Here is a 25,454-nt window from a genome sequence, read left to right as displayed (position 1 = left end):
CGTGCCTACGGAACCCTAAGAGAGACAAACAGTGCCCTCCTCCGCTGGCGCCCTGCGCCTTACTCACGCGAGACTTGGGCAAGGCAGGGGGCGGGAAGGGATCGGAGACACAACAAACATGGCGGCGGCGGCGACGGTGACGAAGACGGAGGCGGCGGCGACGGCGGCGGCGGCGTTGAACAAGGCGGTGGGGGTTACCCGGAGTGGTTGTCAAGAGGTAAGTAGCAGGCTCCCGGGTTGGAGAGCGGCGCCCCGGATGAGCAGCGCGCATAGAAAGAGGGGCAGAAGGGGACAGCCGGGTTCATCGCGGGCCGGCTGACCCGGCCCGAGCCTCGCCCCCAGCGGAGGGTCGTGCGTGGCCCGTCGGTGGACAGGGTCAGGAGCCGGGTCCTTCCTGGCCCGAGCGCGTGCGGCGGCAGGGTGGGCCGCCGGAGCCCCGGGGGAGCGGTGCCTGGGCGTGGGCGCCGTCGGGCCGGAGTGCGGAGGCTCCGGGTGGCGGAGGCTGCTCCGGGCTCTGACAGGTGGCTGCGCAGGGGGCGCCCGGCGGTTTGCGTCTTCACCGGGTTCCAGGGGCCGGGGTCAGCCCCGGCGCGGGTCTCCTAGGTGTTTCGAACCCTGGCGAGGATGTCCTTCCGAATCCTGGCGAGGATACAGTCCCGACGCCGGTTCCGGGCTGCTGTTTCGGGGAAGGACGTTTAAAACCTCGGTCCTTTATTTCGCGATCCTGCCGGGATCCGTTTCTGCTGCACGTGCACTCTAATTTGGGGAACCTGTGAGCTTTCCGGAGGACGTTGAACTATTGAGGAACTACTCGGGTTCATTCGGGGTGTAGGTCTCTGATGAACTGGAATGCGAGTAGCCACCGCAGGCATCTAGTAAGTGTTCCATAACCGTGGGTCTGAAGTTTAGTCGGTTCTAGCTGCCAGTAACCACGTGGCCCTTTTAGTGACCCGGTAAAGTGATCGGAACCCGAAAGAGGAGTGACCGTCCGGGGAAGTCATGAAGACATCTCGGATTGTGAGATATCAGGAAATAAAGTTTAGAAGAAGCAAAATTAATTTTAAACCATGTTTTAAACACCTGGACTAACAATTAAATGAAGAGTTCCGTCGATTTTGATTTATATCTGTTTTTGAAAAAAAAAAAAAAACAGCTAGAGATTGATATATTCTTGGGAGTTCCTTAGAGTGAATTGAGATGTTTGGTGTTCTTTCCCCCGGTGGTCCGAGTGTTTCCCAGAAAAACCTAATTATTTTGTATTGGTATAGAGAGGATAATGAAGATGAGGATCGGATGGGATTAGATGTTCTTTTGTTGGGCATATGGTAGTTCTGTTTTGTTTTTGTTTGGGTTTCTTTACACCCTTTCCTACAAATATTTCCCTAATATAGGGCTAATACATTGTTGTTGGGCAACTACAGCTATTCCCCAGGACTAAGCCTGACCCTTGTACAAGTATACTGTGAACAAATGAAATTAATATTATAAATTTAGAAAAACATTTACAAATTTCCCAGAACTAAAATCTTGAGAAGTCACCAGTGTGTGTGAAGAGTATTCAGTAGTTATATATTGCATGTTATTCTTTGGTGATTCTATGGTGGTTTTGCAGAAGTGAGACTGTTGGTTTGTTCTTAGATTGTCACCTTCATTCTGTGTTCAGCTAATGGTAAGATTGGCACAAATTTCTTAATTAGTTTATTAAACCTGTAGATGCTAATAAGATTTTGATTTGTGGTGTGCTTTTTTTTTTTTTTTCTTTTTTTCCACAGACCTCTGTATGGCTTTTGAATTTTAGTTGAAATTCTCTCCATGGCCTTTTGGAGTCCCTTGGTATGTCTCCAGAATAAATTTCAAATACTCTACATTTCATCAATGTTGGAGTGGCAAGAAAAAGGTGGAACTGATTTGGGGTGAAAAGGTTAGATTGTATAACACTTCTTTTGGATTTCAACATGGTTTTAGTTATGTTTTACTTTTATATTATATTTTCTGGTTTCTTAAAGCCTCCTCAAAAGGTCCCTTTTTGCCTTCAAAGAGTTTTTTGACATTTATGAAATGAGGAATTGTGTTCTAATTCTTTATGAAGGCCCGTGTTACTATATACAAGCCAAGCCTCCCTTATCAGCCTTCTCAATTACTATGAATTCTATTAGAGAGTAAATCTTTCAGTGATCATAATTATTATACTGTAGAAGTAAACACATCTGTTGAACTATAATCACTTTACACATATAGACCTAAAAGTCCAAATGAAGTATTATATATTAGTTGCTAAGTATTCTTCTTTATGTTTAGTAACCCTTAAACACTTCTCAAAAAAATGCTAGATGGATGAAATGTATCTTATTGTTCCCTAATCATGGTCTCAAAATTCTCCCACAGTTTGTGGGGAGGACAGGTTAAAGAGCCTCTTCTGGTTCTTATATTCTCTCTGTTTCAGTTGTGTTTGCCTTTTAATTCACATCTTGATACCTCTGTTTCAAATAATTAACCCCCAGTTAAGAGGAACTGGGTATTCATGTATTCATCATCAACTTCTCATTTCTGAGACGGAAGATGAAAGGTAAAGAATTTGGTACAAGATAAATCCTTTATCAGAGGCCAAAGAAGGTTGGAGAATAGTTTAAATTACCTGCTTGAAGGTAAAGAAGTTGTCATGTTCTTCTGGGATATCAAAACTTAATTCTTGGATGTCTTTTTTTCCTCGACTGACTTGGGCAACCTCTGTTTTGTAAAAGCATTTATTTTTGAGACTTGAATGGATAATTTTCTGGACACTATTGTCACAAAAATAATTTCTGTATGCTATAGCCAGCTTCTCTACATACATATATCCAAGAGAATTCCATACTAGACTCAACTTACCTTTTTTTTTTTTTCTTTTGTGGTGCTGGGGGTCTAACCCAGTGCCTCTTGCATGCTAGGCAAATGCTCTACCACTGAGCCACATCCCCAGTCCATCTCAGCTTAAGTTCAATCAGAGTAATCACAGGAAGGCCTCAGGAGTTATACTAAATCATAAGGTATGATAATAATAAGGTTTGAAATACATATTTTCTTTGGTTGATATATTTATTTATCTGTTTTAGTTCAGGCTATTATAACAAATTGCCATTGACTTGGTAGTTTAAACAAACATTTCTCATAATTCTGGGGGTTGGGAAGTTTAATCTCAAGGTACTGGTGAGTCCAGTGTCCAGGTACAGGCCTGCTGTCTGGTTATATTCTCACAGGGCAGAAAGCAGAGGGGAAGCACCATGTTTCTTCTTCTAACGGCACTAATCCCATTCAAAGGGCTTCACCCTCACAGCCTAATTATCCCTCAAAGACCATCATTTTGAGGGTTAGAATTTCAACACATGGATTTTAGGTGATACAAATAATATCATTTAGCAGAAACAGTAGATCTGGCTTGGGACAACCCACCTAATTCTATAATATTGGAGAATACTTAGTATGTTTCTTTTTCTGATGACATGATTTTACATACTAAAGTTTTGTGTAAGTAACTTTTTGGCAACAAACTCCAAGGTTTGTTGGAATGATACCATTGGAAAAAAATTATACTTTGCTGACTTCTTTTTTTTGGGGGGTGGGTGTTACCAGGGATTTAACTCAGGGGCATTCAACACTGAGCCACATCCCCAGTCCTATTTTGTATTTCATTTAGAGACAGGATCTCACTGAGTTCTCTAGTGCCTTGCTTTTGCTGAGGCTGGGTTTGAACTCCCGATCCTCCTGCCTTAGCCTCCCAAGCTACTGGGACTACAGGTGCCCGCTACCATGCCTGGCTGATTTCTGGTATACACAGTCATCCCTCAGTCATCCCTTGGGGGATTAGTTCAAAGATCCCTTGTGAATACCAAAATCTGAGAATGTTCAAGTCCCTTATATAAAATGGAGTAGTATATCCTCAAGTGATTCTCCTACCTCAGCCTGAGGCTGGCATTATAGGCAAGCATCACTGTGCTCACCTATCCAAGTCATCTTTAGATTATTTTTACCTAATACAATGTAAATGGTTGTCAGACTGTATTGTTTAAGGAATAACAACAAGAAAAAAGTCAGTACACACTCAGTTCAAATGCCATTTTTCATCTGCCGTTGGTTGAATCCTTAGATGCAGCATTTGTATTATCTTGGCACAGATTTTTAAATTTATCCGTGCCTTACCAGTACCTCTAGGTATCAATTAATTTGTGGAGTTTTTAGATTAAACTTTCAGCCCTGAGCTGATGATTATTAAGAACAGGAAGATGGTTCGGATAGAAAATCTGTATTAACAGGAAGTCTGTAGTTTCAGAATTTTTGTTTTCCACATATTGTGCTTATAAATATTAACCTGAGATGGTGAAAGCTGTGTGTGAGCTAAAGATTCCACTAACATTTAGACACCTTTCAAGAATCTGTTCCCCTGCCTAGAGCTCTGCAAGCACATGTCATGTCTCTTGTCCACAGATATGTGTAATACAGATGATGATACAGGTCAGGTGTACACCTAGATACTGAAGAATGATAATGACACCAAATTTTTAAACCATGGCAGGATGTCTAAGGTTATAAGCCATATTAGTATGTTTAAAATTATAACTTAAGAAGAGCTTGTCTTAATGTTTAGAATGTTACCTTCCCTTATTCATTGGCATCTTTTTTTAAGTCCATCATGCATAATTGAAAGCAGCTTGCAGTTTATGGTAGGGAGCACTGTGAAATGTATAATGTGACACTGTGATGATAGCTAAGACTGTCAAAATATGTCAGCCATCCTCTGTATTTAGGCTCATTTATGTTCTTAAACTTGAGATGCATGTATAAAAATATCACTCTTTTCTGCTTGCTTACTGGCAATTTTAACATGTTTTCACTCCATTGTCACATGTTGTTCTATAATGGTGTTATGCTTTCTAATCAAGATTTAGTGAAATTTAGTTTGCTTATTGAAGCCTATCAAAGTACATTCAGATATTTTTAGAGGAAAATATATCAGCTTTCATATGAACTGTATACTAAGTTATAATGTAAATACTGGGATTTCCTTTTTAATGAAATCTCGTATAATTAGAACTCAGATGATCAGTAGGGCTTTACAGCTTGAAAAATCATTTCTTAGATCTTATTCTTGATCATTTTCATTGATTGGGGCAGACCCTAGCTCACATTCCCTAACCAAAAGGCAAAATTTAAAGGACAAATAATCAGCAAATCATCAATAGTCACAAAACAAGTAGTAATACAATGACAGAGAACTGGTTCAAGTAAACATGATAATATAGAAAAAAAAATTGAAACTTCAAAAGTCAACAATAATCTATAAGATTGATAAAGTTGAGCCAGATTAAAGCAAGTGATTTAAAAGTAAAATAAGACGAGGTGAGGGAAATTATAGATGGACTTAGGAAATTGCAAATGGGGATATGTGAATTAATGAGATTGAAGTGGTTTATATTTGTTTCATTGAACTAAGGAATAGATAGATGCTCAATATATTCTCCATCCAAGTTGATAAATGAAAGAAGGGGAAAAACTTTGAGACAGAGAGGAGTTTCTTAATCCAAGTATAATTACTTTTTGCTGTAAAAATAATTATTATAAAAATAATTAACTGTTGTCTGAGAACTTACCATATTTTGTACATATTGTGATTCTTTATGCATATTTAACTATAAAACTGAAGATAGTACTGCAAGTTGGTTTTATTATTCCAATTTACAAAATAGGAAATAAGAGCTATGAGCTATGAGTGGTCCCTTCCTATTCAGTGGTCCCTTCCTGTTCAGAGTCAGACAGTCAAAGTTTGACTTAGTACCAAAATATTCTCTTCATCCACAGAATAGAGTTTCAGTAGGCTCATTTTTCTAGAAAACAGTGAAAAGGAATAGTCACAATAGTAACTTTAAAATCTCTGGGAAACTTCTAAAAAAGGAGTTAAGAACCATTCACAAATGTTGCATTGAGAAAGAATTCAGGGGCCTGGGGTTGTGGCTCAGAGGTAGAGCACTCGCCTAGCATGTGTGAGGCACTGGGTTCAGTTCTCAGCACCACATAAAAATAAGATATTCTGTCCACCTATAACTAAAAAACTAAAAAAAAAAGAAAAGAAAAAAAAAAGCAGTCACCTACAGGTCCTTAATGTATTCAAGTAAAGAACAAATTAGATGTAAGAGAAAGGAAGAAAAGAAATATGAAAATAAAATATATCAGTCTGGGACCAGTAAACATTAGGGAAAATAAGAATAGCCATATTCTTTCATTAGTTCCTGAGTATATCACTGCATTGTTGTAAAGTATGGTAATCTGTAGTAATGTCATAGTCTAGGGTTGGTCTATTTCCAGTTAAGTCAAAGTGTAAAAGTTTTGATTCTTGTGAGGTTGGGCAAGTCTTTGTAAATTGGGAAATATACTTTTGTGAAACCCCCTTATTTCTCATCCCCACAGTTCTGCCATTTAAAAAACTTAGGCTGAAAAGGATCAAGAATAATATAGTCATTCTCAAAAAAGAAAATCAAAACTGTTGGTCTTAAAGGATAACAACACTTAATAAGACTGAATAGTGTGGCATCCATAGACATAGACAGGATAGTGGAGCAGAATTGAAAATTCAGAAATAGAGCACATTCAGAAATAACCACCTGATGATTCTGGAGCCTGGTGGAGAAAGGCTGGCCTTGTTAAATTCAGGTTGCTGGGATGTTGAATATCTTCTTGGGAAAAAAAGCAAGTTTTGACTCTTATTGCATGTAAGACTAAATTCTGGATAAAAATAAAAGAAAAATGTTAAAGCTTTTAGAAGGAAATATAGGATAACATCTTCAAGTAAAATGAAGACAAGGATTTCTTGAATAGGGCACAAACCTCTCTAAAAGTAAAGGGAAAGAATGAGTGAATTGGACTGTATTAAGAACTTCTGGCCAGGCATGGTGGTGCACACCTGTAATCCCAGCAGTTCGAGAAGCTGAGGCAGGAGGATCAAGAATTTAAAGCCAGCCTCAGCAGTTTAGAGAGGCACTAGGCAACTCAGTGAGACCCTGTCTCTAAATAAAATACAGAATAGGCCTGGGGATGTGGCTCAGTGGTTGAGTGCCTCTGAGTTCAATCCCTAGTATCCCAAAACAAACAAACAAACAAATAATTAAAAGGGCTGGGATTGTGGCTCAGTGTTCGAGCACCCCTGGGTTCACTCACCAAACAAAAAAAAAGGACCTCTTTTCATCAGAAGTTACTATTAACTAGTTGAAAGCACAAAATAGGAAAAAGATAAAGAATTCTTACATATTAATTAGAACAAAACAGACAGCTGTAGAAAAAAGGATCAAAAGACTTGAACAGACAATATCCCAAAGAGGGTATCTAAATCGCTAGTTAACATATTAAAAATATATTACTTCACTAATCGTCAAGAAACATAAATTAAAACTAGTGTAAAACCACCACACATTCACCACAATGGCTAAAATGAGAAAGGTAAAAATTAGACAAGTGCTGGCAAGAGCAGAACTCTTGGCCACTGTTGTGGCAGTGTAATTGGTAAAATCACCTTGAAAAACTATTTGGCACTAACTAACCCTGAATATATACATACCCTTTGACACAGAAATTCCGTTTCATTTGTATATAGCCAATTCAATGTATAAATATGCCTTTTCTTAAATCTATTTAATGAGTAATTTTCCATCTAAAAAAGTTTTCATCTTTAATTGCCAGTTGTAGGCATCTAAAATTCATTACTCTTTGGCATATTGCTTAACTCTTTCTTGAAGCATAGCATAAACACAGAAAAGTATATAATTCAGAAGTCTTGAGCTAATCAGTTGTCACAAAATGAAAACACATCCATGAAATCACCAAAATGAAGAGTCAGAAGGTTGCCTGCTTCCTGGGAGCTGCCCTTGTGCTACCGTCTGCCCTAGTGGGGGTCCCACAGGCCTGACTTTTGGCACTGCAGTTCAGCTTGGTCTGCTCTTCAACTGGATGTAAATGCAGTCCTGCCCTACAAACCCTCATGGGCTTCTGTCACTCCACATTCTGATTGTTAGATCCGTGTAGTTGCATGCAGCTCAAGTTTGCTCCTTTCCCTGCAGCCAGCTGTGTGGCCATGCCACAACTAATGTATTGTACTGTTTTGGGGTCATTTGGGTAATTTTTGGCACTTGGCTGTTGTGAATAAAGTTTCTCTGTTTTCTGTCTTTAAATTTCTTTCCGTCCTCTGTAATGAAATTTGAATTCCAGTTACTTAATTATTAAATATGTTAATTTTTCACCGTTTTCAGATAACCAATAAGATTATATGAGATATTGGAAAGCAAGCACCATATTTTCTGTTGCTTTGTACAGTATCTTGCACAAAATAGTTTTTGTCACTGTTGTCTTATTTTATACTGGATCTCCCTAAATAATGTAAAATTATTTCAGTTTTTCCCCCCTCTCTAGGTATAAGAAACTATAAACGTAAGGAGGAAAAAAAAAGCAAAGATGGGTGAAAAGAAACCAGAACCTTTGGACTTCGTGAAAGATTTTCAGGAATACCTGACTCAGCAGACCCATCATGTGAACATGATTTCTGGATCGGTTAGTGGGGATAAAGAAGCAGAAGCTCTTCAGGGAGGTAGACTCTTCTTAATACTATTCATCACTTTTATAAATGTATCAATGTTTGTGTGTAGCTATCCATACTATGAAAACTAGTATTTACTAATGTAGATCATTCCACTTTTTTAAAGAAAGATATAGGACTTTTTTCTCCCTTTAAGTGTGTCAGATTCTCCCTCAGATTTTTGCTAAGGGAGAATGACTCAACATGGGGTTCTAAAACCCAGCCTGTCTTTTAGGTTCTGTTAGCTAACAATAGACTCAAGGAAACCAGAAGAAAGCAAAACATCAACTTCACCACCCAGAGATTTCAGCCATCAGGAAGTATGGATTAGACCTGAGTCTCTAAAGGGTTTTCTGTTCTCTCTGAAAATGAAGAAAGGGCTGACCATGTTTACATGTTTAAGAGGAGAAACTAGAATAGGAAAAGCAGCAACCTACTGAGCCTGGTAGAAGTAAACTTTCTCCAGTTTATAGACCACAGAGACTGGAATATATTTCCAAGCGTAGCTCAGGGTCAGCAAACTATAGCCTATAGACCTTATCAGTACTGCTGCTTTTGTGTGGCCTACAAGCTTAAGAAAGATTTTTATTTGCTGGTGAGGTAGTACATGCCTGTAGTCCCATCAACGTGGGAGGCTAAGGCAGGAAAATTGCAATTCAAAGCCAGCCTCAGCAACTTAGCCAGGCCCTAAGCAACTTAGACCCTGTCTCAAAATAAAAAATAAAAATGTGGAATGTGGGAATGTGGCTTAGCAGTTAAGCACCCCTGGGTTCAATCCCCAGTACTCCCCCGCAAAAAGAAAGGTTTTTATATAATGTCATTACACATGAAAATTATATGAAATTTTAACTTCAGTGTCCATAAATAAAGTTTTATTGGAATATGTACATATATTTCCATATTGTCTATAGTTGCTTTTGTGCTCCAACAACAGAGATGAGTAGTTGTGATAGAGACAAAGCCCACAAACTCTAAAGTGTTTACTATTTCACCCCTATAGGAAGTTTGCTGACCTCTGACCTATGTGGTCAAATCCAAGGACTGGCAGCAGGGATCAAGCATCACCTGGGAGCTTGTTAGAAATGTAAAATGCAGACAGTTGTGGTGGTGCACACCTGTAATTCCAGTGACTTGGGAGGTTGAGGCAGGAGGATTCGTGAGTTCAAAGTCAGCCTCAGCAACTTACAAGGCCCTAAGCAATTTAGTGAGACCCTGTCTCAAAATAAAACATTAAGAGGGCCAGGGATACGGCTCGGTGGTTAAATTTCTGGTACCAAGTGGTTCAATCCCTGGTACAAAAAAGAGAGAGAAAGAGAAATGAAAAGAAAAGAAAAGAAATGTAAAATGCCAGACCCCACCCCAGATCTAGTTAGTCAATTTATTTTAATTATTCATGCATACATCAAAATGTGAGTGTTCCTAGCTATGGAAAGCAGTGGGAACAAGGGAGATACCGAGCCTGGTCCCTCAGCACACTGGTTCCAACCTGCACAATCACTTAATTTCTGGTGAAGGGTAGAAGTAACAGTGGAGCAGGGCTTGAGTAGTGCATGCCAGTACTGCTCCATCCTGGGATGGAGTGGAAGTTCTTTTCCCAGGAGACTGTAGGAATAAAAATTTTCCCTTCTGAGTCTAGTGTGTACAGATTCCTATATTGGCATTGAAGAAGCCAAGTTTGTAGTCCCCAAAGTTTGCTGGTTTTCCTGATTATGAGTACCTGCCCCTTTATACAGTTTCCTTTATACAAAGAAGTAGTCCACTTAGATTGAAAGCAAACACCCATGCATCTTTTAGCTCTGAATTTCTTAGTCCTCACACTCAATGGTATCAGATAAAATATTTTCCTTTATGTGCTAAATTAGAATTTTAAGATCCTGAATATAACCCAGAATGTGGACTATATATATAAACTGAGTGGTATGGTGGAAAACTCATTAATTGCTTTAGATTAAAACAAATAGTTTTAGAGATTATTATGAATGCCAATTATTATTGTAGGAATGACTAGCATCCTAAATGCTTGTGTGAACTGTGCCATCAATCTTAAGGGAGTCTCTTGGATCTCTTTATCTCTTCTTGAAAAGCATGTTGAGAACTGACTTATTCAACTTATGTTTATAATTTGAGGTCCCCCTATAAAATTTTCTCAGAATATAATGCTTTTATACAAAATTAGCCTCAGTTAGAAAAAAATCTGTGTTATTTTACAGATTTAACTTGTAGGAAGTGAACTTTCAATTTATGAAAGATTTTCAACCACTTGAGACTAAAGTGCTAAATTGAGTTGATTCTGAGATGCATAATTTCTTTTGCTATACTTTGTTTATAGCTGGAACAGATGGTGATCAAAATGGACTTGATCACCCATCTGTTGAAGTTTCCCTGGATGAAAACTCAGGAATGTTAGTAGACGGGTTTGAAAGGACCTTTGATGGGAAGCTCAAGTGTCGGTACTGCAATTATGCCAGCAAAGGAACAGCACGGCTTATCGAACATATTAGAATCCACACAGGTAATGGAGAAACAGCTGTTGAAGGGGGGCTAAGGAGCCCAGGTCTGTCCATCATATAAAAAGCACCAATTGTTCACAAATGAAGGTTTGTAAGGTTTGAATCAATGGAGAAGTTATTCCATTTTCTTACAAAGCAATAGCTTAATGGCATACAAAGAGTGGGAAGTGAGGCCCCTTTTTAGTTCATCTCCCTTCTCAGGCATTTTACTGGTTGAAGTACATAATCTGTCAACTTCCGTCTGTTTTTAAGGTTGGGGAGGTTAATGGTAAAGGCAGTATGGAATGTTGAATTGTTTTTATCTTACTCTCACTAGTACAGTTCAGTTGCACCTGGTCTCACCTTCACCATCTCTGAGCAACCTTCCTAACTACACCCTACCCTGCTTCAAGACCAGGCCAGTTGTCCTGCCTTTGTGTTCCATGGCATTCTGTTCTCATCCATCACATCATTTTGGTGACTTGAAAAGCCTGTGAAGACAGGGATTGTGATAGGGCCATTCTTGTACCCCAAAACTAGCATAGCATCTGGCACATAGTAGGTCTCGATACTAGTTAGGTGAATGGCTCCAAATCTTTCATTTCAAATGTTTATTCTGCTTACTTGGGGAGTCTTCAACTAACAGCATTAACTAAAATCGTGCCTTCTGGGAACTAAAGAGTAGGAAGGTAGAAGAAAAGTCCTGGCAGTTTTGAAGGGATAATTTGCATAACTCATACTTGGACTAGCAAGCTCATTTTGATTTTGAACTTTTTATTTTATATAAGGACTTTTAAAAAAAAGTATTTTTTTTTGTATTTTTCCCCCTGAAGAAAGGGTATGCATAAATGTATATATCTATGAATATCGATATATAATTAAGTGTTTATTTATGGTCATGTGCTTGAATATATTTCTCTGAGGCATACTGTTGATAAAATCATGTAGCAAATATTATTGTCATTTCGGCTATTTCTTCTTTCCCCAAATGCCAGTTAAAGCTATAACTATATTGACTAATAGAATTTAAATGTATATCTCAAATTGTTGCAGATGAGTTCTTAGGTTTTATTTCAACTTGTAGGTTTCTTTACAGATTTTAATAATCTTTTATGCAAATGTGAATTTCTTAAAAACATTATATTTTTGACCAATTCCTGAATCCAATGAATGGAAAACATGGAACTTTCCATAAATGAGCTACTCTTGCAGTTTCTTCCCCATTTTTCCTTTTAAACAGGTGAGAAACCACATAGATGTCACTTGTGTCCATTTGCATCTGCTTATGAGCGTCATCTGGAAGCCCACATGCGTTCCCATACTGGAGAAAAACCATACAAATGTGAATTATGTTCCTTCCGCTGCAGTGATCGAAGTAACCTGTCTCATCATCGAAGGCGAAAGCATAAAATGGTACCAATTAAAGGTACTAGGTCTTCCTTAAGCAGCAAGAAAATGTGGGGGGTTTTACAGAAGAAAACAAGCAATCTGGGGTATAGCAGAAGAGCACTAATCAACTTAAGTCCACCTTCCATGGTGGTTCAGAAACCAGACTACCTTAATGATTTTACCCATGAAATCCCAAGTATCCAGACTGACTCCTATGAAAGTATAGCAAAAACAACACCAACTGGTGGCTTACCGAGGGACCCCCAAGAACTCATGGTTGACAACCCTTTAAATCAGCTCTCAACTCTAGCAGGACAGTTGTCCAGTTTGCCACCTGAAAACCAAAACCCTGCATCCCCTGATGTCGTTCCCTGCCCAGATGAAAAGCCTTTCATGATTCAGCAGCCCTCTGCCCAAGCAGTGGTTTCTGCTGTATCAGCAAGTATTCCTCAGAGCTCCTCTCCCACAAGCCCTGAACCTCGGCCATCACATAGTCAGAGGAACTATAGTCCAGTGGCAGGTCCAAGCAGTGAACCAAGTGCCCACACTAGTACTCCCAGCATAGGAAACAGCCAGCCAAGCACTCCAGCCCCAACCCTGCCGGTCCAGGATCCTCAGCTTCTGCACCACTGCCAGCACTGTGACATGTACTTTGCAGACAATATCCTTTACACTATTCACATGGGGTGTCATGGGTATGAAAATCCTTTCCAGTGTAATATATGTGGATGCAAATGTAAAAACAAGTATGATTTCGCCTGTCATTTTGCTAGAGGGCAACATAACCAACACTGAAAACAATCACTTTGTTTTACTTGGTTTGGCCTTCTGGGGGGTTGTAGTTTGTTTTTGTGTGTTTTTTTTTTTTTTTTTTTTTTGGTTATCCCTAATGAGGTGTCTGCTAATTTAAAGTTTATGCATTATATTTATAGAATATGAATTTGACAGTGGAAAATTTTTTTCATAAAAGTGTGGTCAGGGTCATTTATATATTAGAATAGTTATTGATATCTGTTTTTCCCTTCATTTATACATGTGAGAATTGGAGTACAATCATAATTTTAACAGGTGTTCTTTTACATTTCCCACATTTACGGTCCATAGAGACTTGAAGGCTTATCCATACTCTTGCTATTTCTGTATATGCAGTATAGCCAGATGTTACTTCTGCCATATTTCAAAATGGTAGAGTAAATTATTTTCTCTTACAAAATCTGTTACAACCTATTTCAGTGTTTATAGAGAAATTGGCCTTTAAAATTATTCTTAATTAAAGTACTATTTAGTTCACATATCTTAAGTTGAATTAGTAGTTTGATTTCAACTGATAATAGTAAACTTTTTTTTTCTACAAGGGAAAATGTAAAACAATTATTTTAAAATTAAAGTTATAAAAATAGGTCAAAGTTCTGAAAAGAAGTAAAACTCAAGACTTTAAATTGAAAATTGTGTTTAATATTTAAAATAACCTGTTTATTTCATGTCTACTTTAAACATGTCAGTTTTCCATTGGATTTTTTTCTAATAGTTGGCAGTTAGTTTTTAAAAACCACTAGATGCCATTTTCTTTTCATTTTGAACTTCTCATTTAAATTCTTCCTTCTGATGTTTAGTGTCAGGTGAAGTTGGTATGGTGAGAATCTGTTTCTTCCTATTCCTTTGATGACCAAAGAGGTATAGTGGAAGTCATTCATCTTATTATTAAGATGCAGTCCTTCAAAAAAAATCTCCAAAGTTTCCTTTTCCTGCCTTCTATCCATTTATTGCCCATAATATCCAAGAAAAGGTGGGTATAGAAACACACGGGGAAATGTGATAGTAAAGTAATACTTAATAAAAACAAGAATTTGTATCCAGAAGAGATCCTGGTCTTCTCTTCAGGGTTGGCCATTTGAAATATTTTCTGTGAATTCAAACTGTAATATTTACTTGCAGTTTTACCAGTCTTCATGTACAGTGACAATACCATATGGAAACTGATTGAATTGTCCCCTTAATAGAAAAGGATAAAGGTGTAAAAATGGATATAAAATTCATTTAAACATGCCATTTAATTTGTTTATACAAGTAAGGCTTGTTAAATAGAGTAATTCATTTTGAACAGGAGGCTATTGTTTTTATATTGTGTAATAACTAGCTTACTCCAGAGAGAGTTTGGTCAAACAATAAAATATATTGTTACTAACTTGGTTTCTGTGTACTTTGCAAAAAATTTATTTTTAACTTGGTTCATATCTTGAAAATATACATAATTGGATTCTTAAAGAAAATATGCTATTAAGCATTTGTTAAAAAAAAAAGCATCCTTACTCTTATAGTAAATAAAAGGGAAATATTGATAGTATCTGCTCACTAAGCCCCAAGTGCCAAGTTAAAAGAGCCTTCTGCCTCCCTGCAGTGCTTGAAAGCCATTAGAGTGAGTGCTTGTGGTTGAGTAGCCAATCTAGGATAATCTCCACTGCCTTGTTTAAAGCACAGCTTCAAGGACACTTTCTCCAAACTGGAACTCTCTTGCTGTCAAATCTTGTGACCTTAAGTTCTGATTTCACTCCTGCTTGAATCACCACTGCTTAGATCAGTTTTAGTGCAGTTTCCAAATGTGTAACTTGGCTTTAGTTTTTATCATTTGTCAGAAAGAAACAAGTTGTCATTTGGAAACTTTTGCAATTTTATTTGTTTTCTATGTTATTCTTCAAATAAAAGCAATAGCCCAAAACAGAAAACAGAAATTTTCATTAAACAAAGAGGAGTAACTCTTCTGAAAACAAGCTTATTAATTGTATATTATGGGCCAAATAGTGACAAATACATTTTTTTTCTAACAACTAAAGATGGATGTTTTAAAGGTACATTTTAATTTAAATGGAAAATATTTTTCATAATTACAAACTAGAATGTAAAATTATAATTTTCCTACCACTTAAAAGAGCACAGTTGGTATTCCAAAGGTGTTGATGCTTCAAAGCTACAATTCTTTCTAAATGCACTAAAATTTTTGAAGCAAATCTACCTTAGAAACTTTTTTGGAATTGTACTTTTTAAAAGATTTAGTATTTTATTTAAACTTCCTGAGTTGAATTGTGTATTTGGAAAGATGTTAGAATCTTCCCTTAAATGTTCATTTTATTTTAATCAAATATTTTATAGAAAATGAGTTAGGAAGAGTTTAACATGCACTATTTATAGTACTTTGCCATTAACAGGCAATGTTCTGAAACTAAATTTATTTTTGTTCAGTGAACATGAGTTTAGATCTTTAAAGTTTGTAGATAATTTATCTCCACTAATATTTTTTTAAGAAACTGTGAAGAGATTAACAGGGAATAATTTTATTTCAGATTTTACTAATGTAGTATGTAGCTGCAATTTCTTGAAAATCAAGTAAAGGCTAGCTAGACTTTTACTTTGAAAAAACTCCATTAGTATTTTTTGTGCTGTTTCGTTTTAGAAAAAAATATTTGCCCTTCATCTGCAGAATTGATTGACAAAGGGAATATTACTAATAATAAAGAGAGAGAAACCTAATTTTAAGTTCTACAAAATTATTTATCAAATGAGCGTGTTGTTAAAATTTTTTTAATTCCCTGCTAAAGACTTTTTCTTTAATCTTAGAGGGTATATACTTTCTACAACTTGTTTTTCTTAATATGTACTTTGATGTAAAGAACATATTTTGTATGCAAAGCATAAATCTTGCATTATGGTTGTAAAATACATTATATTCTTTAGGAATCCAGGAAACAGTTTAATGCTGAAATAATTATATCTAGTATGTAGTTTAAATGGTGAATGAAGCTTTGCTTTTGTAATATATGAATAAAAAAATAACTTTCTAATGACCTTGATTTTTCTTTTTTGAAAACTAGGAATAAATTAGTTTTTTAGTAATTTTCTGGTATGTAAAATGTTATTAAAAGAAAAAGATTTTATGGGTACTCTGGTTTGAATTTCTGGAATGCCTTACCATGAAAAGATCTTTCACCAAGTTAAAAACAAAAATAGCCCCACATATGTGCAATTGCCTCCATCCTAGCTTACTCTCTTTATTCAAGATCCATTTAACCTGACTCCTATGCCCTCAGGGTTCTGGCACATCAATGAGGAGGGCCACCTCGGATGCTTAATTATCCATGTCATACCTGACAAGTGACTGAAGTGATTTCTGTTATGACTAATGGGTCCTTTAGAACAGACTGTTTTCTTTGAAAGAATGGTCTTTAGCAGGTCACATTATTGGCCTAGAAAACACCCACTAATACAAAATTACTTATCTGCAAAAGCTCATCAAAATCAAACAGTTGGAAATTCTGAAATTTTAATGTTGCTTTGAAAAATACTTCTGTACAATATTATCTTTCTCATTACAAAAAAAAGAAGTGACATCTGATAGGTCAGTGGTTGGTTGAAAGCATAGATATTTGTTTCCTTGTCTTAGGTCTTCCAGAAATTCTGCTTTGAGCTTATTAAGTTCTTCTGCTAGAAGCTTCAAGTTGTTAGGAAGTACTTGTTCATCTAAAATAAAAAAGATTCTCAAATTATTTCTGCAAATCTAGGCTGAAAATTAATTTGATTAGATCACACAAAGGATTCTCTATCCTATTCAATACAGTAGGTGCTAGACATTCAGGCACTATTACTGAGAATCTGAAGTTCAACTTGACCATTAGCTTTATTAAGATTTAATTCATATACCATAAATTTATCCACTTAACTGGATAATACAGTGCTTTTTCATATAGTCATATAATACAACCATCACCAAAGTTGATTTTAGAACATTTTCATAGTCTAAAAACCCTCTACCCTTTGGCTATCACTCTCCTAACTTCCCTTTTTCCTACCCCTTTCTCAATCTCCAATTGTCTCAAAAGTTCCCTATTCTGGACATTTCATATGACTAGAATCATATAATAAATGTTTATTATTATTTCACTTTGCATGTTTTCTCATGTTGTATTCTATATCAATACTCCATTCCTTGGCTGAATAATATCCCCTTGTGTGGACAGACCACATTTTGTTTATTCATTTATCAGCAGATGGACGTTTGGATTGTTTACATCTTTTGGCTATCATGAATAATGCTGGTATAAACATTCATGTACAAGTTCTGGTGTGAGCATCTGTTTTCATTTCTCTTGAGAATATAGACCTTGAGCAGAATTGCTGGGCCACATGGTAACTACATTTGAGGGAACCGTTAGGCTGTTTTCCAGAGCAGCTGCATCATTTGACATTCCCAGCAGTAGGGCATGAGGGTTCAGATTTCTCCACATCATCAATGTCACCTAGGCTTGAAGTGGTGTCTCCTTATGGTTTTGATTTGTATTTCCTTAATGACTAAGTGATGTCAAATGTATTTTCATGTGGTTATTGACCATGTATATACCTTCATTAGAGAAATGTCTATTAGGATCCTTTGTCCCTTTAAAAAATTGAGTTATTTACTGAGTGATAAGAGTTCTTTCTTTATATATGGATATATACACGTTCCTTACAAGCTATAAGTTTGCAAATATTTTCTCACCTGTCAGTTGATAGAGGAACTGAATTTTCAATTTTATTTAAACACAGATTTAGAAACTAGACTAACTACCTTGGATCCCCTTAAGAGTTTTTTTATAGGTGGGAAATAGTTAAGACAGATTTAGGCATAAGAGAATAGAAGAAAGGCAACGGTTAAGAGAGAACTCCTGGAACTACTTTTTATTATTTTCTAATTATGCTGCCGTTTCTGTTCTGGACCTTTGCTATAAATTCTGGATCGTAACCCATTAGTTAAATTCCGATTTACATCAATCTTGCTCAGAATTCCATGAAAATCTTACACCTATCTGGCCCTTGCCTACCTCTCCCCTGCCTTCCTGTGTCACTTCAGGCTCAATGGCTTCTTTTCTGTTCTAGAACATTTCAGACGGCTTTACATCTAGACTTAGGCACATCATATGTCCACTGCCTGGAACCCTCAGGTCTCTTGCCTGGCTTTTTCTTCTCATGACTCACATCTGGGTTTAAATGTTAAGAAGCCTTTCTGATTACCTTTTTAAGAATAAACCCATCACTCAACATTGCCTTGGCCTACTTTTTCTTCAAAGCACTGGCATATATTTCACATCATTCCTTTTTGTCTCCTCACTAGAACGTCCTGCTTCTTGCTTACTGCCCATATTGGTCGCAATGTGTCACCAAATTGCAATTTTAAACTAAGCAAGATGTGAAGTTTGGAACCTTATAAACCACCAGAGTGTCAGGAAATGGCCACAACAATAGTCAATATCACATGAATTATAGCACACAACAGTCACAAGTCAACTACATCAACTACAGCCCCCTACTGTCAACAGACCTTTTGCTTCTTTCATTGTCTGAGAGACAATTCTTCGGAGTGTCTGATCAGCTTTATGAAGAACGTTAGTTGAACAAATAATTCTGTCCATTTCCTATGTAAATACAGACATTATTATCATTGTTACTGGAATAGCTAGTTTATCAAATAAATGGCTAAATGTAGGTGACCCATTTGATGAGATTAAATGAAAAGTAAAGTGGCTTTCCTGTTTGTTAATTTTCCTTAGGAAAGAGTCTAAAGGAATGATGTCCACTTGCTGGAGAGTGTCTGCTGACTGGCTCTCCAGGGAAAAAAGTAATCCCCAAAACCTCTCTGTAGTGTTTGCTTATTTTTGTGGGGTAAATTTACTATCCTTGTCCATTTCAAGATACCAATATAATGTCAAAAGGCTCCAGTGTTTCTGAAGATGAAGTTTTGGCCAAATGGCACAAGCCACCTAAGGTCACCACTACATCCAGGTGTCAGGTGCTGAATATTGGCAAGACGCCAAGCCACTGACAAAGCATCTTTACATCTGACTCACTGAAAGCTCAAAAAGATCTGAAAAGTTTTCCTTCTCATTTACACTGAATTCTTACTGGAAGACTTACCTTTTGTTCCATATTGTCCTCAATATTTTTTACTGGATTTTCCAAAGCAGTAAGCAATAATAAATCAGTCACCTCCAGGCTACAGAGAAAGTGGAATAAAATACAATAATTCCTTATGGTGAACATCTCTGTTCTTAAAGACTAAGTATTTATTAATACTGAATTGAATTCTAGAGGAGTAAAACTGCTACAACCCAAGATCATTAGTAAAAGGGGAAGAACTCAACTGATTGGAAGTATCTTCCATTTGCAAAATCCAAATACAAACAATTATAATTCCAAACCTCCCTCGTTTACAAAATATTAATTTCCTAAGACTCATCAATAAGCTTTGAAAAGTTATCCCCTATCTTCCCCTATTAAATGTTGGGCTATATAGGCTATATAGCCCAACATTTAGTCTTTAGTCTCTGATGAAAGAAGGTCTGTCTTTACTTTCTGTCTTCTGCTTATTTACTGGATAAGGATTAGCAAAGTTCCTCACTGGTCAAGGGTCCAGAGAGGACTGAGGTAGAATTCACTCATTCACTTAAATATTTATTGAGCTTCTCATATGAAAAATATTGTACAACTGCTTATGTAGAACTATGTGCTGATTTGGGGTATAAAAAGATCCCTAACCCCACCAAGCCTGATAATATAATGGAGGGAAATATCAATTAATTAAGCAAAAATAATTTTGAACAGTAATGGATAGGTGAGTGAAGACAATAAATAAGGTGATAATGGTAAGAAAGTGACTCTTTCACCCTAGTCAGACAAGGCAGTCAGCTTAAGTATGTGGGAAACACAGCGGGGGAGCAAGTACAGAGGCCACAGGAAAAGACCAGTTTAGTTTAAAAGTAGCAAGTGGGGAGGGGAAGTGGTAGAATATGAAGCTGGAGAGTCAGGGCTATTAGAACATGTAAGTAAGGGTCAGGAGTTTGAATTTTACTCAGAATACATGGAGGACTGAAATGGTAAGCCAGTGAGATCATCATGTTGAGTCTTAACCTCAAGATGATTTTTCTCACACTAGGAGTTCAGGTTCTAAAGTGAGACTGCAGGGGGCTTGGCCACTTAACTACCTGGGTCTGTCACTTCCTGGGCCTGTTATCCTATGGAAAAAAAAATAGGGATTATAGTTTCCCCTCTTAAAGTGTTGTTATAAAGATCGAATGAGGGAGCTGGAGTTGTAGCTCAGTGGAAGAGCACTTGCCTAGCATGTGTGAAGCACTGGGTTTGATTCTCAGTACCACATATAAATAAATAAATTAAAGGTCCATCGACAACTAAAAAATATTTTTAAAAAAGAATGAATGAGACCATACACATAAAAGTCCAGAACATGCCCAATATGTAGAATGTGATCAATAACTCTTATTATTTACTTTGTAGAAGTCTGGAAAAGGTACCTTTATCAGGTCATTTTTCGACTTCAACACAGGACCACCAGATTCCACACTTCCCCTTCAACAGTTACCCTGTGACTATGTGGATATAGACATAGGTGACAGGTTCTTAAGACTGCTCTTACGCACAATAGTCCTCCAAAGCTACGTAAGGATCAGCCAAATCGAGATGGGTAGAACATTTACTAAGCACAGTCATTGGCACAGGGGGCACCAAGGAAAGATGGCTTTGAGTAGCATACCTGCTCTCCAAAGAACATGCTGGACTCTGAATTGTGAGGCTGTTGTGTTCCCAAGCATTTTTCTGAGGGTTGGGCTTTTCTATCTTTTCCCCCATTGCATAAATGGTCTCAGGTGGCAGGGCTCGTAATCTCTGGCCATTCCTCTGCAAGCAGGTCTCAAGGGGACAATCTAAAAAGAGCTGGCAAAAGCCTAATGAATCTGAAAACAGTTTAAATCATCAAGTTACTGGTCTATTGTCTTTCCAAAATGTGAAGTTAACATATATTAGACAAACTATCCCAGCTGAAGCAGGAAAAACTCCATCTGTAATACTGAACACCTCACTTTTAAAATCAAATCTGTATAAACCTCCTATCCAACTAAATTCTTACTGAAGACAACAGTGACTGATATATGAATAACTGTTTCCATGTGTAAGAAAAAAGTGTTTTAATTACATTTCCGAGCCAGCTGGAAGACTTCGTATCTCATACTTTGATAATAAAAGTTGTCATCTAAAACCAAAAATAAAGGTCTGGAAACAGCAGTTTTTGCTAAGAGATAGCAATATGGGGCCTTGAGTGCTGAAGAAAATATCAGTTCTTGATCCTTTAGGCAAGTTATAAAATTCTCCCATGTGGCTTCAGTCCTGTTGGGTGGGGCAGACAGCTGGCACCCGCTAATGACAGCAGTCAAGAAGCATTCCAGGTACTTCAACAGTTCCTGTCGTAGCATTTTCCATTGGGATGGCTGTAAAAGATGGAAAAATTACAATTTACATTAGGCTTTGGCCAGCAGGGTGGTCATCTGTCCCAACTGCCACCCTGCCTCATACGGAAATGTCAGCTTACAATGCTAAACCATCTGGAGTTCCCTATAGACACCTCCTTTCTCAGGCTTCCGTCTTCATATACACTGCTCCCTTTGACTGAAAACTCTTTTATTTAATGCTGGTAGTGCCGAGAGAAGCCTCCTTCAGACTCAACCTCACCAAAGGCAACTCAGCTTCTCCCTTGCCTACTGACACACCCCATTCTGTACATATTATGTGTCCACTCTAGTTAACACTGGGCTATTTAACTGTTTGCACATCTCTATGTCTCTGCCAGATCACTAGTTCACTGTATACCATCCCCCAACTGACAGTCTGGCACCTATCGGGTGTTCCCAACATTTATATTCAACGAATGAATGAATGAGTGAATCAGTGAGAGAATGAAAAGCTCTCATTTAGAAAGGAGGAGCTAAATAAAACATCCTGCCAAATTAAGAGTTGGCTAAGATATGACAGTGCTGATTTGCCCCTGAAATGAGGAAGATTACAGACAGCAAGATGGTCAGCTGAAAGATCTCCAGGTCAGGATAAAAAGTCCTCAGGCTAACAACTCGGCTGGTGGGGGGCTAGAAAATATGCAGGAAGCAGATTGATGGGAAGAAAATAAGCAGTTGAGAATACAAGCAATCTTGTGTTGGTCCAGGGCTGTGAGGAGCACTGACATATTCCTGAAGTCAAGGCTGAAGGGAGAATGCCAGGACAGGTCAGGTCCCTGCCTTACCATCTCATTGAGATTACACCGTGCACAGGTGCATCAGCTAAACCCCTAAGCAGGAAACATGAATCACTTCCTAAAAAGTGAGATTTTCTAATCATGGTGACCAAATGAGTCCCAGAACCTCTGTCTAAAGACAAAGAGTGGGAAAAATATATAGTAATGAACATGAGGCAAAGGCCAGCAAATACAACACTCCTACCAACAATTTTCTAATTTCTTCCAACTAAATCCTGTGCTACTCCAACACTGTATCTACCTCCCAGTTAATGAAGAATGAAGAAGTAGGTAAGCTTTCCTGGAGAGGTGGAGAATTTGTCCACATGCCAAAAGAACTATACTTTCGCAAATATACTTATTGAGCAGAACCATGTCATGTTTGCATTTGATTTATGTGAATTCATCTACACTCAAACACACAGCAAAAAAAATCACTATTTAAAAATATCAGAATATTTCAAGGGGTATTTGCTCTAGAGTGAGTAAATTGCAGACAGGCCTTACTCTTCCCCGGTGGCCTGTTTCCATGTGCTTCTCCAGGAGGGTAAATCTCAGTGTGCTGACTTTAAGTGGAAGGATTACAGTCAAGTATATGCTTGGAATATACAAGCTGGTTCCCAAATATAAGCCCATTAAATTATCCAGTGGTCAACTAGGACACAGTCATCTTTTTCCAATTCTGGTGGAGGCAGATTTTCCCTGACTGGAACGAAGATAAGCCTGAGAGGCCAGGCCCTTCATTTGAACAGTCTCTTTCTTTCTGGGAGGAACTCTTGCAAATGTTGTTCAAAAAAAATTTTTTTAAGGGAATAAAGTTCCCTTTACACCAAATGACAGAGTTCAAGCTCTGATCTGGTGTTAAACTGGCTACCTTGGACTCTTGAGAGATTCTTTCTTGGCCCAAGGAGAAACTTCCTGTGGGTCTGGTGGTGCTCACCCATAATCCCAGCTACTCGGGAGGCTGAGGCAGGAGGACCACAAGTTCAAAGCCAACCTCAGCAATTTAGCCAGGCTCTAATCAACTTAGTGAAGATTCTGTCTCAAAAAAAAAAAAAAAAAAAAAAAAAAAGACTGGGTGGGGGGATATAGCTCTATGGTAAAGCGCCCCTAGGTTCAACCCCTAGTACAAAAAAAAAAAAAAAAAAAAAGAGAGAGAGAGAGAGAGAAAACTAGAAAAGAAAATTACTTCTGACTACCCCTGTACACTGAACTCAGAACTTAACTCTGCCGTAAGAGTCCAGTGTGGGACGCGATGGTGCAGGTCTATAGGCTACTCTGGAGGTGGAGGCATGAGGTTCGCTTGAGCCTAGAAGTAAGAGGCCAGCCTGGGCAAAATAGCCAGACCTCGTCTCAAATCAAAAACAAAAATCAAAAGGCTCCACTGCATAGAATATGCAATCCATAAATGCACCAAACGCACACGTAAACCTCCACAATGCATCATTCTAAAAGTCTTATCCAAGGCCCCCTCGTTCACGGGCTGCAACGTTAACCGTGCCCACTCTCCTGGAACTCGGCGTCCCCTGCCCCGGCAGGGCTCCATCTCCCACACAGCGGGCGCTCGCTACCGTCCACACGGCACCCGTCCGCGTGCACCCGGCGCTGCGTGCCCGCGCTCGGCGCCCTCAGCCCGCCCCGTGCTGACCGGCGGCCGCGCGCCCTCGGAATCCAGGGAGGCGTCTGGGAGGACGTCGTCGTAGGAGAGGATGCCCACGGTCCAGCCTCGCTCCTGCCGCAGCCGGCGGCCCAGGGCGCGCGCGAAGGTCGATTTTCCCGCTGCAGGCAGGCCGCACAGCACGCAAAGGCCTCGCTCCCGCGGCCCTGCGCTACCGGCAGCCTGGGCGCCCGCCGCGGTCTCCATCCTGTCCGCGGCCGGGCGGCGGCACCGGAGTCCCCCAGTTCGCCCAGCGCGCACGCGCCGCGCTCCCGCTGCCCTGCTGCGCCCCCTGGCGCCGCGGCGGAGGAATGGGCGAGGCTTCCAGTCCAGGAAGGATACGCGGTGCAGGTGGTTTCCCACGGCGCCCGTAGGGTCACGCGGCCAGCCTTCTGGCCGTGGAGTCCACGGCGCTGCGTCTCCTTCTCCCCGACATTGCTAATGGGTCCCAGGACTGGGTTAGTCTTCCTACAGAATCATTCTCCCTTCCAGAAACGAAAGCCATTAGGACTTGTGCCTCGGTTTTGTTTCCTGCCCAGGAAAAACCCAAAAGAGACTCTGGGCATTTTTATCCAGCAGGCTTTAAAAGGTAAATTCCCGGAGACCAAAGAAGAGGAAGCGAAGCGAGGACCGGGCTCCGCTGCCCTTGCTAGAGGTGAACCGGGCAAGAGCGAAGTAATATCAGTTATGGCGCCGGAGCGCCACCTGTCGGCGACAAGGGTGAGGACATGCGGGCTGGAAAGGAAATCCTTGGACCTCTTCTGCGGTGCAGGGCGCAGGGTTGGGGAGCTAGTTAGCGTTAAGTATTGTGGAGAGAGAGAGAGAAAAAACAAGAAATGTTAATGTGGGAATACTGTGTAGGGCAAAAGGAATTCAGATGCTACTTTTTCATCGTATTTTTCGGAGATGACTACTTTCTACTCATGACGGTTATGTTCAAAATATGAACACGTGAGGATACAAAAAATGTTTACTGAGCTGAAATACAACCAGTAACCTGATATACTTTTAGAGCACATGCAATAAATCGTCTCCTTTTCATTTGGATTGCAAATGAACAGTATTGCAGTATTGAGTTACTCCCCATCTCATGATTTTTTTTTTTTTTTTTTTTGAGGGGCGGGATACTACTGAACCCAGAGATGCTTTACCACTGAGATACATGCCCATTTCTTCTATTTTTTATTTTGAGGCAGAGTCTTGCTAAGTTGCTGAGGCTGACCTGGA

The 25,454-nt window shown here is 38.9% G+C and overlaps 2 protein-coding genes and 1 non-coding gene across 12 annotated transcripts; 1 reads left to right on the top strand and 2 right to left on the bottom strand.

Moving 5' to 3' along the window:
* Positions 1-84: 84 nt before the first annotated feature.
* Ikzf5 (IKAROS family zinc finger 5) lies at positions 85-16,311 on the top strand. 8 transcript variants are annotated; one of them, XM_077105473.1, is made up of 6 exons: positions 85-217; positions 1,773-1,833; positions 2,911-3,026; positions 8,413-8,605; positions 10,923-11,105; positions 12,323-16,311. In XM_077105473.1, exons 4-6 carry the CDS (start codon positions 8,473-8,475, stop codon positions 13,264-13,266), a joined length of 1,260 nt encoding a protein of 419 aa, XP_076961588.1. In that variant the 5' UTR covers positions 85-217; positions 1,773-1,833; positions 2,911-3,026; positions 8,413-8,472; the 3' UTR covers positions 13,267-16,311. The 8 variants fall into 8 exon arrangements, with proteins under 8 accessions (XP_076961588.1, XP_076961587.1, XP_076961585.1 ...); XM_077105472.1 differs by having other exon boundaries at positions 1,773-1,921; positions 8,431-8,605; XM_077105470.1 differs by having other exon boundaries at positions 1,773-1,921.
* On the bottom strand, positions 2,886-2,958 carry Trnaa-agc (transfer RNA alanine (anticodon AGC)). The gene has a single exon. It is a non-coding gene; the product is annotated as a tRNA-Ala (tRNA).
* Pstk (phosphoseryl-tRNA kinase) lies at positions 15,268-24,931 on the bottom strand. Of its 3 annotated transcripts, none has more exons than XM_077105478.1 (6): positions 24,219-24,931; positions 21,482-21,773; positions 21,044-21,212; positions 19,411-19,489; positions 18,818-18,911; positions 15,268-16,983 (listed from the first exon to the last, which is right to left on the bottom strand). In XM_077105478.1, the coding sequence occupies exons 1-6, from the start codon at positions 24,432-24,434 to the stop codon at positions 16,787-16,789; spliced, it is 1,047 nt and encodes a 348-aa protein (XP_076961593.1). In that variant the 5' UTR covers positions 24,435-24,931; the 3' UTR covers positions 15,268-16,786. The 3 variants fall into 3 exon arrangements, with proteins under 3 accessions (XP_076961593.1, XP_076961592.1, XP_076961594.1); XM_077105477.1 differs by having other exon boundaries at positions 21,044-21,242; positions 24,219-24,922; XM_077105479.1 differs by lacking the exon at positions 24,219-24,931 and adding an exon at positions 23,078-24,205 and having other exon boundaries at positions 21,044-21,242.
* Positions 24,932-25,454: the final 523 nt, after the last annotated feature.

This window comes from Callospermophilus lateralis, chromosome 15 (assembly GCF_048772815.1).
Source record: "Callospermophilus lateralis isolate mCalLat2 chromosome 15, mCalLat2.hap1, whole genome shotgun sequence".
Taxonomy (NCBI): Eukaryota; Metazoa; Chordata; class Mammalia; order Rodentia; family Sciuridae; genus Callospermophilus; species Callospermophilus lateralis.
The sequence above is the reverse complement of the archived record's forward strand: the minus strand, read 5'-3'. Positions and strand labels throughout refer to the sequence as shown.

Excerpts from the sequence above, each read along its gene's own strand:
- Ikzf5 (XM_077105476.1), top strand. The coding sequence starts at position 8,473 with ATGGGTGAAAAGAAACCAGAACCTTTGGACTTCGTGAAAGATTTTCAG. Across the intron at positions 8,606-10,922 it reads AGCAGAAGCTCTTCAGGGAG|CTGGAACAGATGGTGATCAA; the intron begins GTAGACTCTTCT and ends CTTTGTTTATAG. Across the intron at positions 11,106-12,322 it reads ACATATTAGAATCCACACAG|GTGAGAAACCACATAGATGT; the intron begins GTAATGGAGAAA and ends CCTTTTAAACAG.
- Pstk (XM_077105477.1), bottom strand. The coding sequence starts at position 24,434 with ATGGAGACCGCGGCGGGCGCCCAGGCTGCCGGTAGCGCAGGGCCGCGG. Across the intron at positions 21,774-24,218 it reads CCGAGGGCGCGCGGCCGCCG|CCATCCCAATGGAAAATGCT; the intron begins GTCAGCACGGGG and ends CATCTTTTACAG. Across the intron at positions 18,912-19,410 it reads AGGACAATATGGAACAAAAG|GAAATGGACAGAATTATTTG; the intron begins GTAAGTCTTCCA and ends GTATTTACATAG.